The following is a 12,012-nucleotide window of genomic DNA, read 5'->3' on the forward strand; positions in this document are numbered from 1 at the left end:
GATTTAATTTTGGTACTTTATTATTATTTGAAATGCTAAGACTTGTTTGGATTTAGAATAACAATTTTACTTTACTCAGCTCAACTGTATTCTTTCACAAATTTAATACTATAATCATTACTGTTTTTTTTTTCTTTCTTTTAATAATAATATCTCACTCATATGTTTTCGAACCATTTTTATAATTAATTTTTTAATAATAAATTTCCTATCTACTTTACATCTATATATACATACATATATATATATATATTCTCACAAATCCATATATTTTTCAACATTTGTAATAATTATTTTTTGTCTTTTCTTATTCCCCGAAATTAAGTTGAGGTAAGTTAAAATCTCAACTCAAAAACCAAATACACCATAAATTTTTTAGTTATTTAGTGTATAGTTCAAATGATTAGTATATTGTAGTTACATGTAAATACTAGTTTTAATAACTAAAAGAACTAAAATAGGTCAACTTTCAGTACATTGATAGTACTTGAAGTGTTAAAATTTTCAAAAATTAGTATTTCAGTTTAGACCTTTAGTATTTTAGAAGTATATGGAAGTAATAAATTTAGTAATTAAAAGTACTAAAATCAAGTAAAATTCAGTGTTTCATTATTTTTTTGAAGTACTAAAATCATCGTATGTCTAAGTAATATGTTTAGTATTCTTGTGAATACACAGAAATACAAATTTTGATAACTAAAAATAATAAAATTTATCTAATTTCAGTACATTATTAGTACTTGAAGTGGTAAGAATTTCAAATACTTAGTATTTATTTATACCTTTAGTAATAATTTATGAAAATACTAGCCTTATTAACTGAAAGTACTTAAATTTGGCTAATTTCAATACTGTATTAGTACTTTCAACACTGAAATTTTAAATATTTAGTATTTTTAGTTCAAACACTTCAAGTACATATATATATACACAATATCTTTTAGAACGAAAAGTACTAAATTAGTTTAATCATGGTACTTTTTTAGTACTTGAAGTACTAAATTTTAAAACGTTTTTATTTCAAACATTTAATACTTTAATTAAAAAGTTTAGTACAACTGTAAAACGTACTTATAATATTGATAGTATTTTTATCAATTTGTTTAGGATTTTTTTTTTTGGTAAGAACCGGGCAAATAGAGAAGAAAACTATAAGAAAATTACAATGCGTACATAATTGTAAACGAGGTAAATGGGTTCCCACAAAATCAATAAGGAGCAAAAAGTGAAGCTCAGGATGCAGGAGGACAATAAACAAGTTAATGAACGACAAGAGTTCGCCTGAGTGGAGATTAGTGGTTTTAGAAGGGGAACTCTTCCTGTTAAGTACGTGGGGGTCCCTGTAGTTCCTTGTAGACTTTCAGATAAGGACTGTAAGCCCCTTGTGGAGAGGATCACTTTGGGAATTAACTCGTGGACGGCTAAGAAGTCGACGTATGCAAGGAGATTGTAGCTGATCCATTCCGTGCGACACTCACTGATTAATTTCTGGTGCAGAGCATTCATTTTACCTACGAAAGTCTTGAGAGTTGGCTAAGGAAAATGCAAGTCTTTTTCTTAGGAAAGGCAAGGATGTTCTTGCATTAGGTTCGAAAGTTGCTCGGGATACAGTTTGCTTGACTGGGAAAGGGGGGGACTTGGCATAAAGCAACTTTATACATGGAATAGGACTTGTGATGAGGTTTATATGGCTTCTCATTAGTGGAGTGGGATCTTTATGGATTGCAGGGACAAAAGCTTACATAGTAAGAGATAGGAATTTTTGGTCCATTGGGATACCAAAGTTTAATGTTCTTACGCTCTCAAGAAGATTCTGAAGCTTAGGATCAATGGTTTCCAACTGACCAAATACCGGATTGGAGACGGAACTGGTTTTGGTTTGATAATTGGCATCCTCAAAGTCCATTATTTGAAGCTTTTCAGCAAGGGGTGTTTGGAGTATTGGCATTGTTAAAGATTCTAGAATTTCTACAATTTATTGAAGGGGAGGGATGGATGGATGGAGTTGGAGAAGAAGCAGATCCCCTAAGATGGCTGCAATTCGAGAGGGCTTACAGCATATCAATCCTTGCAGAAATAGGGAGGATAGGATTACATAGTTAGCTCATCCCAAAGGGATCTTCACAGTGGCTTCTACATGGGAGCAAATTTGAGATGAGGGAGATTTGATGGATTGGCATAAGTTTCTTTGGGCTGCTGCACCAATCATTCCAAGGAATAAATTCATATCATGGCATGCTATAAGAAACAGGCTAAGTACTATGGACATGATTGTAAGATGGAAGAGAGGTGTGAATCCTGTTTGTGTACTTTGTGGTTCTGCAGAGGAGACCATGGATCATATCATTTTTGTCTATCCTTTCTCTGTTGATATCTGGAAGTCTATCTTGCAAATGGATGGGCAGGAAAGATGTTGTAGGAGCCGGAACGAGGAGTTTAGAAGAGCAGCAAAAGAGAGTAAGGGAAAAGCCCTTGCAATCTTCCTTCGTCTCCACATTCATCCATACTCTTCTCAACTCCAAAATTTACAGTTAAGTTATCAGAATGCAGAACCTAGGGAACAAAGCATCGGTTTATCGCCACACACGGGAAAATTCAAGGGGAAAAAAGACAGGGAAAACATTATAATCCCCTATGAAAAAAATGAAAGCATGAGTTTATATAAGACTTAGTTACCATTATTTAGTAGCTTGAGTTCTTAAATGGAAATAGGTTCAGATCCATTTAAACCCAATGAAAATTCAATAACTACAAAATTTACGCCTTTAATTTTAATAATAGTAATCAGTCGGGGGGTTGCAAGCTTCAGCCAAGCTAACACGTTGTTAATCTCCTCTCCGTTCTCTGTATCATTTCCAAATTGGCCTATTCTCTGTAGTTGCCCGCTCTCGAGTTGCCTCAGTTCTTTCGATTATCTCAGCAGCAGTTTCACTCTTGAGAAGCAACTAAGGTTTCGTGACAGTTAAGATGATACGCGTCTTCAAATTCAATCTTGCCACACGCTCATTTGTTTCCCTTCAGGTAATTCTTTGGTGCCGACATCTCTTCCTCTTTTTGTTTCTCGAAATGTAATAGTCTTTGCTTGTAGGACACATGGGTTTCAATTGTGTTTATTTTGTTCAAATTTATTGTTAAATTACTTTTCAGAAAAAAGAGAGAGTCTATTTTGATATAAACTCATATTAATCAAGTTCTTTTCATTCTCAATTTTACACTCTGTAATGATCATGATACAAAAATAATAAATCATCAAATTGCGAATTTATATATTTCACTAAAAGAATGAAATAGCTGTTAAAATTGGGGATGATATCCTTTTGATATATTAGCGGTTGTAATAATCTATTTAAATAAAATTTTAAAACTAGAATTGTCAAATGATTTCATATAATATTTTGCTGAAGAAATTATCATAATTTATTATTATTATTATTATTATTATCCAACACTAAAATGAATGGTTCCAAAATATGATATATGTAATAATATATTTAAATCAATTTTAAAACTAGGATTGTCAAATGATTTTTGTTGAAGAAATTATCATAATGTTATTATCCAACACTAAAATATGAATATCTTCAGATTTTCATTCGTTTATATCAAATCTCTTTTGATGATTTTTTTTTAAATATCAAATCTCATCCTTTTCGATTTATAATCGAAAATATTTTAGCTAATTTAGTTTTATTTTATTTTAGAATGATACATAATATAGTGTAATCTAATATTTTATAATTTAAGTCGGAAAAATTTCTGTGAGATTTAAGTAAGAAATAAAAGGTTACAAAAATTAAGAAAATTCTGATAATCTAAACTTAATGTGGCCCCAAAAAAAAATTTGAATTATGTATATATATATATATATATATAATATTTAATGAATTCAAACCGAATGCCCAATTAAAAGAAATAAACTTATCAGACCAGACCGATACATAAATAAATAAATGAACGGAACCCTATAAATTAAGAACATCATAGTCGGGTTCGATCACTGAATTTCATCAGAGAATAGAATCACCTCACCTCACCTGAGATTTCAAAATTCAATCAGACCATTGTCCAAAATGCTGCAGTGCATATCGCGAATTTAGGGTTTGAAGCTTTGCCTCTTCCTTTGAGTCCCAGTCTCAGTCTCTGTACGTATTTATGTATCTCAATAGCAGTTTCACTCTTGAGAAGCAACTAGAGTTTCGTAACAGTTAAGGCGATATACGTTTTCACATTCAATCTTGCCGCACATCATCTGTTTCCCTTATGGTAATTCTTTGGTGCCGACATCTCTTCCTCTTTGTGTTCCTCGAAATGTAATAGTCTTTGACTGTGGGATAGACGGGTTTCAATTGTGTTTATTTTGTTCAAATTTATTGTTAACTTACTTTTCAAAAAAAAAAAAGAGAGAGTCTATTTTGATATAAACTCATATTGATCAAGTTCTTTTCATTCCCAATTTTACACTCTTTAATGATCATGATACAAAAAATAATGAATCATCAAATTGCGAATTTATATATTTCACTAAAAGAATGAAATAGCTGTTAAAATTGGGGATGATATCCTTTTGATATATTAGCATTTGTAAAATTTTAAAATTAGAATTGTCAAATGATTTCATATAATATTTTGCTGAAGAAATTATCATAATATAATAATATTATTACTATTATTATCCAACACTAAAATGAATGTTCGAAAATATGATATCTGTAATAATCTATTTAAATCATTTTAAAATTAGGATTGTCAAATGATTTTTTCTGAAGAAATTATCATAATGTTATTATCCAACACTAAAATAAATATTCTAAAATATGAATATCTTCATATTCTCATTCGGCTTTCTATCAAATCTCTTTTAATTTTTTTTTAATATCAAATCTCATTCTTTCTCTATTTATCAGCGAAAATATTTTTAGCTAATTTAGTTTCATTTTTTTTTAGAATAATATATAATATAATGTAATCTAAATATTTGATAATTTATGTCGGAGAAATTTTCATGAGATTTATGTAAAAAATAATAGGTTGCAAAAATTAAGAAAATTATGATATTTTTCCTCCTATAATCATAAATTCATAAATATTACTTAAATTGATATCTCACAAGTTAAAAAGATCATGATCTAAAGAAACGAAAAATTGAAAAGCATAACTATATGAGTATAACTATATAAATCTATTATTTAGAAAAGCACAAACTCATTACATATATACATTTTCCTGAAAAATAAACATCAATGAAAATAAAAGAATCTCAATCAATATAAAACCAATAAGTTTAATATATATTCTTATTAATTGATGTTGTATTTTTATATTTGTTATGAAAATCATTTTATTTGAATATAAAGAGTTGGTTCTTTTTTACTTTGTATTTTTAATTCAAATTAAATGGACAAAGGAATAGCAAATAAATGGGATTTCGGGTTATATGGGTAATATTATATTTTTTGCTTATTTAGTGTACAAAAGCTAAAAATATCTCTAATATTATTATTTTTTCCTTATATAGTGTACAAAAGTAAAAATTATCTATGAAATAATTTTGAAGTAGTGGATATTTAGAGTAAATAGAGGAAAATTGTTCAAATGAAAAGTAAGTTGTATGCATTTAATTAAAAATTGAAGAGATGAAAATTTAGGGGGTGATTTAAGGGGCCTTTATCCATATTACCTATTGTAATTAATAAGTATTGGGGGCATTTTAGTAAAATGAACAAAAAAGGGGTGGATTAACCATAAAAGGGGTGGAAATAGTCCTAGCCATTAGTTATTTTATATAAAATTATTTCTATTTTCCTCCATTTCCTTTTCGGTGGGTATCCTGGTATCCAGAAATCTTCGAGTCGCGACTAATCCAGTTCTGGTCAGATTGACCTTATAAGGGGTAAAGTTCCATTTCCTTTACTAACATATATTCAGACAATATTAAAATTTCTCCTTCATTCTCTTCCCTTTGCCAAGAATATTTAAATGAGATTAAAATTTCCATTCATAAAATTGAAAATACAATAAAATGGGATTCACCTCTCGAGCTTCAACTCAGTTCTGATTTTTCTTTTTATAGGTTGGAAATTTTGGAACGGAGTAGGCACCGCATGGGAATACTCGTGTGTCCTTCAAATTGGTGTATTTATGGCCTACGTGCTTTCTTCTTATGGGCTCGGGAGCATAGTGTAATGCCTTTTCTGGCGGGCTTTGTTAGCTTTGGGGTATCGGGCCTATGGGAATGTGGGCTTCCTTGTGTTGGGGTTTCTAAAGAGTGTGTGTTTGTGTGTATATATATATATATATAATGTGTTGGGGTTTCAATAAGAAACATCTATTTTGCATGAAAATAAGATTTTATTTATATTCTTATTAAGTATCAGTCGAACATATGAACTCTTACAATTTGAGAGTCGAGAATTGAAATGGACTCTTAGACGGTCATATGCTTCATCAAACATTACCTATATAAGGGCCAAGTACATCAAGGTAGGAAAGGAAAATCTACCCTAATCAGGAGATGTATAAGTGCTAGTCTAAAATATGAAAACTATACAAAAATACAAGATATAGAAGATATTCGAGAAGATACGTAACAACTATAATACTCACCCTTAAGTTGAAGCGTGAGAATTCCGAGCGCCCAACTTGCTGAGAAAGAATCGAAATTGATCCCGACCCAATGCACGTACAGCATGGATGCACGTACCAAGATCTAGTTTTAATATAAAAATGAAATGATTTAAAAAAAAAAGAAGAAGTCTAAATTAACTATACCGATTTGGGTTCTAGATACTCAATCGAGATCAAGTTGGATTTGGATACTTTTGCAAATTACAGTGTTTGTCACCTCGACTCGAGTTGGGTCTTACATCTTCCAGGCCACGGCACGATATAGAAAAGGCCTTTGTAAGAATAGAGAGTACATGCGGTGGCCACTCTGTGGATAAGGAGGAGCATCTTCCCCTAGTAGTCTCTTTTCATTATAAGTTTTCCGGGTTAATTGGTAGGACTTTTCGAGAATGAGAGATCGAGTGTGACGATGTGCTATTTTTCAATGAGATTACGAGGTGTGTTCATTCTATAAGTTCACACTAATTCCTTGTCAAGTGCTAGCTCACTTGTGGAGCGCCACAATTGGCTTTCTATAATTTTGAACTCTGCCTAGATTGGCCATTATTAACCACAATGGTTGCTAGTTGTATCATATTTCTGTGATTGGTGAGATGCAATTCTAGCGAGTATTCTATTTTACGGGAAAACACTAATTTTAATCCACAATCTTATCTTTTATTATTTTATTTTATTTTTTTAGTCAATCCTAAACCTAGTTTTGGACAACTCCCCCATTTGGGAATTTCACTGGTGGTCGTTGCCCCTGTCCCTCCGTGGTTGTCTGCGAGTAGTAAGTTCACCAGTTACCGAGCCACCTCCCCTTCTCCCTAGTGATTTCAATTTTTTTTTAATTACAAAGGAGGTCCATGTATTTAACGCAAAAAAATAAAAATATTAATAAACTAACAATGATGCAAAGATAATTACACAACAAGAATGAAATATACTATAACGCGTGTTACTGTACTACACTATTTTTCTCAATTTCAAGCTTCTTTTTCTTTTTAAATTTTAGTTATCTTAATATTATGAAAATTAATTTTTGTTTAAGTAACAATACCACATGAGCATTTTTAATTATAAAACAATTGTAGGACAAAAGAAACACTTATAGGAAAGACCTCTCTCACTCTAAGCCTCCTCCCCGAACCCTAATAAAACCCAACCACCTAGCTCCCACTGTTGCAACCAGTGCGCTGGGCTCCGGCTAGACGTGTCCAGCGATGATCCTATTGTTCCGACACTGCTCGAATATTTTTGCTTCTCCCTCCGTGTTCCTCTGCCCTCTCCACCCCTGATTTTGTTCTTCCTCTGCTCCATCTGCTCGGTTCTACCCCTTCCTCCTGCTGTTTCTTCCTTACTTGGAATCATGTGGTTTGCTTTGTGGGTTTGTTTAATAAGAGATTGTGTGGTTGGTCCCGTGTTCGGCGGTCGTCCCTTAGTCGATAGTATCTTGGCTAGCCTTGTGCTTGGCCGTCCTGAGATTGTCATGGCTATTGGTCTAGTTGGCATCTTAATGTAAATTATGGTGCTTTTCAATAAAAATTTCATCATTCAACAAAGGAAAAAGAATAAGGTTGAGAATTAGACTAAGATCAAAAGCCTGGGACCAAAAATAAAAAATAATAATGGCTGATAACCAAAATCATCCCTTCTTTTTCCCCTTTTTTTTCACAGGAAATGAAAAACAAAATTCTGTAGTGAAACGAAATATATATATGTATATGAATATTTAGTTATATTTACATATATATATATATATATGTATATGTTTTGAAGGAAAAGGGGAGAGAAAAAGAAAGGAAAATCTTTGAAAATGTCGGGAGGAGAAAGAGAACTGAAGTGGACCGAAGCGCTGAGAGAGAGAGAGACGAAGCTTCTGTCACTTTCGCTGCTTAATCCTCACGCAGACTCGTCCATCCTCATCAACTCATTCATTCGTCTTCTTCTTCCCTAATTTTTTCTTCATAATATCATCAAATCTCCTCCTCCTTCGCTTCTTCCTTCCATTGCTTCGCCAAATCTACCCTCTCTCTCTCTCTCTCTCTCTAACAGAGCAGAAGGCTGTCATCGAAGAAGAAAAATATGTCGTGGCAGACGTACGTCGACGAGCACCTCATGTGCGACATCGAAGGCAACCACCTCACCTCCGCCGCCATCATCGGCCAGGATGGCTCCGTCTGGGCCCAGAGCTCCTCCTTCCCTCAGGTCAGCTGCCCCCACCCCCTTCCCACTCCATCCGATTATTTCCCTCTCTCTCTCTCTCTCTCTCTCTCTCTCTCTCTCTCTCTCTCTATGACCTGCTGTTTCTGGCTGCTTCTTCTTGTCGGTGGAGCTGATCGATCGCCATGTAATACGTCGTTGATTCCTTGCGAGGTGAGCTCGGATCGGTTTTCATGTTCAAGTGAGGTGATCGGTCCTCGAGTGGAGGACTGACTTACGAACCTGATGAATGGATAGTTCTTATTTGCCAGAAGTGGGGAGAATTGAGTTTGCATATGATGAAACTTTAGCTGTCTGTTTCACATCGTCCTCGCTTTGGTTCGTTCATATCCGTTGACTCTTGGTGTTATATCTGATTGTTGGGTTAGCTTGTCCACCACAAAATAATTTGAGCATGACGATGATGGAATTTTCGAGATTCCACACTGAAAAGTTAAAATAGAAGGGTCATCATCTTCTCCACTGGCGTCTGGACCATCTAGCGATACGGTGGATTGCCGCGAATTACCGTACTATGTGGAGATGGTTGTGTCTATATTATGCTTATGTTATTTGTATCCCCTAGCTGTTATTGACGTTGTCGATCCATTTCTTGTTGCTATATATGTGTTCTGTTTTGCAGTTCAAGCCTGAAGAAATAACTGCCATTATGAATGATTTTACTGAACCGGGGACCCTTGCACCAACCGGACTGTTCCTCGGGGGGACAAAGTATATGGTCATACAAGGTGAACCAGGTGCTGTTATTCGAGGAAAGAAGGTAAATATGTTGTTGTAATCGGATTATATCATTATGGGTCTCATTATATATGCTGTTGGGAACTGTCGCATGATGAATTATACTTTCGTTGGCCAGCTTAAGATTGTAAATGGCTTGGTGGTGCTAACGTCGTCCCGTCCTTGTCGGTTCTCATATTTAAATATTTATTCAATTTCCATGGATTGAAACATGATCATTCTTCTATCCTAATGTGAGCAGAATTATTTGATAACAGAGATGATGCAGCCCGTTATCTGTCACTTTAAGCATTTAGTTGTTTGGAGGGTTTCTACTATAGACTCGTAGTGAGAGTTAAGGATTATCCTTTGGGGGGATTCTAGGCCTTCGATTACTTTATTGTCCAAGAGAGAGGGCGAAGAAGGGGAAGCCTGCAGAGTTGAGGATGTTAATTGCATGACTCTCTATATGTGCTCGTGCATTAGATATTGGTTGAACAGAAGTTGTTTGAGAGGTTTGCGGACCTGTATTTAGTGCATAAATTGCATCATTAGTCATTTTAGGTGCCAGTGATGGACTACCTTATGCCCTTATTATTGGGTCATTTTCATTTGCCTTATAAACTAGCCTGGTTGATCGGTCATAACAAAATTGCAGGGACCTGGTGGTGTTACTGTCAAGAAGACGAACCAAGCCTTGATAATTGGCATCTATGACGAGCCAATGACCCCAGGCCAGTGCAATATGATAGTCGAGAGGCTGGGTGACTATCTCATCGACCAGGGTCTCTAATCACGAATTTTGTCTGTGCACTTAATTTCCTCCTTTTCATTTTACGGTTGGGCTTTTTGTTGGTGAGGGTATACATCTGCCTGCATGAAGTTGGAATTCTTGCAGTCTGGTGACGTTGCTTTTACAATTTGAGGTCATGGAGGCTTCAAAAGATAAAAAACAGAAGAAAATGTTGTTTGCACTCCGAGAGTAGATTTTATATGTGGGGGCCTATATTACTTCTTCTTAATTAGTGTTCACCTTTGTTTTAATTGTCTGTCTTCCCCTGGTTGGACCTCTATTTGCTATAGTCTTGGTGTCTCTCTTGTCGACATGGAAATCTGGTTTTTCCATGGTAGAGTCTGAACATAGATCTTTTAGCAGCAACTCAAGGTGTAACATATTCCTTATGCTCGCCACCGTAATGAGTACATTATTTTTATATTTATGTGGCTTTAAGAATTTTTGGAACCTGAAGCACTTAGTTTGGTTACCAAACACCGTCTTATGTTTTATGAACTTATTAGATTTGAGGACAGTGGCCCACATAGCTGCTGCTTTACTTCTATAAGAGTGAGTGACCTGACCTGATCATATTTTGTGGACATCGCCTCTTTTCGTATTGGGTTTTTCAATGCTATAATGATATTTATCAGTCCAGAATGTTGTATACTGACTAAATTAGCGCCTAGGAGTTATATTGATGCTTTTCGCATCTCTTAGGCCTTGTTTGGAAATGGAATATATATATATATATATATATATATATGTGTGTATATATATTTAATTAGGTTGTAATATTATGGTGGGGGAGAACATAAAAAAGTAATAGTTATGTTGGATTATGAAAAAAAGTAATGAATAGTTGAGGGAAAGTAATGATTGTGTTGAATTGTGGAAAAAGTAATAAATAGTCAAGAGAATTTAATACTAAAATTTGAATTGAATGGAAATTAAGATAAAAAAAATTGAAGAGAAATGAAAAAGTAATAATTGTGTTGTTGAATTGTTGATAAGTGAAGTTAAAGTGGAGTTGATTAATTAAAATTACTTCAAAATCAAACAAGACTGATTCTCACAGCATGATGTCATGAAACCTTAGAAAACAGAGAGAGGGCTGCAAGTTTGCCGCGATGAGTTTGTAACTCATCGATGAAATGACAACCATTAGCTGCATCGAGTATGAGAACTGTCTTGATTCATTTGTGGACCATTCCATTAGCAAATGAATGTCCACAAAGAAGTATGATGGAGATTATCAATGGCGAGAGCATAAGCTGAACCAAAAAGAATACACTCTGGATGAGGAGAGTTGCTAGGAAAATTGAATCTGCATTATTTAGAGATGGAGCGCAATTCTTCGCGAGACGCACTAGGGAGCTACAGTTAGGAAGAGATAAGTAAATTTCTGCACATCGCAAGCTCCAGTGCTGAAACAAATAGCTCGAACAGGCTGCCAATGAAGTTCCATAGGCACATTATTCTCCGCAAACATTATAATGCATGGCAACCGAACGCCCATTGATCCTCGTAACCGAACACCCATTGATCCTCCCAGAAACGAGCACTATTAGTAATAGTCTATTACCTTCAACCTGTCAACGGACCTAATCGATTAGACAGCTCATCCCGAGAGTGAGATTGTTTTCGAAAGCCAACAATAATCTGAGGAGCAAGTTAAAACGGAAGAGGTT

At 34.3% G+C, this 12,012-nt stretch overlaps 1 protein-coding gene across 1 annotated transcript; it reads left to right on the forward strand.

The window, feature by feature from the left end:
* Positions 1-8,424: 8,424 nt before the first annotated feature.
* Positions 8,425-10,795, forward strand: LOC116199999 (profilin-1). Its single transcript, XM_031530639.1, has 3 exons — positions 8,425-8,814; positions 9,452-9,589; positions 10,205-10,795. The coding sequence occupies exons 1-3, from the start codon at positions 8,692-8,694 to the stop codon at positions 10,337-10,339; spliced, it is 396 nt and encodes a 131-aa protein (XP_031386499.1). The 5' UTR covers positions 8,425-8,691; the 3' UTR covers positions 10,340-10,795.
* The last annotated feature ends 1,217 nt before the right edge of the window (positions 10,796-12,012 follow it).

This window comes from Punica granatum, chromosome 1 (assembly GCF_007655135.1).
Source record: "Punica granatum isolate Tunisia-2019 chromosome 1, ASM765513v2, whole genome shotgun sequence".
Classification (NCBI taxonomy): domain Eukaryota; kingdom Viridiplantae; phylum Streptophyta; class Magnoliopsida; order Myrtales; family Lythraceae; genus Punica; species Punica granatum.

Excerpts from the sequence above, each read along its gene's own strand:
- LOC116199999 (XM_031530639.1), top strand. The coding sequence starts at position 8,692 with ATGTCGTGGCAGACGTACGTCGACGAGCACCTCATGTGCGACATCGAA. Across the intron at positions 8,815-9,451 it reads AGAGCTCCTCCTTCCCTCAG|TTCAAGCCTGAAGAAATAAC; the intron begins GTCAGCTGCCCC and ends TCTGTTTTGCAG. Across the intron at positions 9,590-10,204 it reads CTGTTATTCGAGGAAAGAAG|GGACCTGGTGGTGTTACTGT; the intron begins GTAAATATGTTG and ends ACAAAATTGCAG.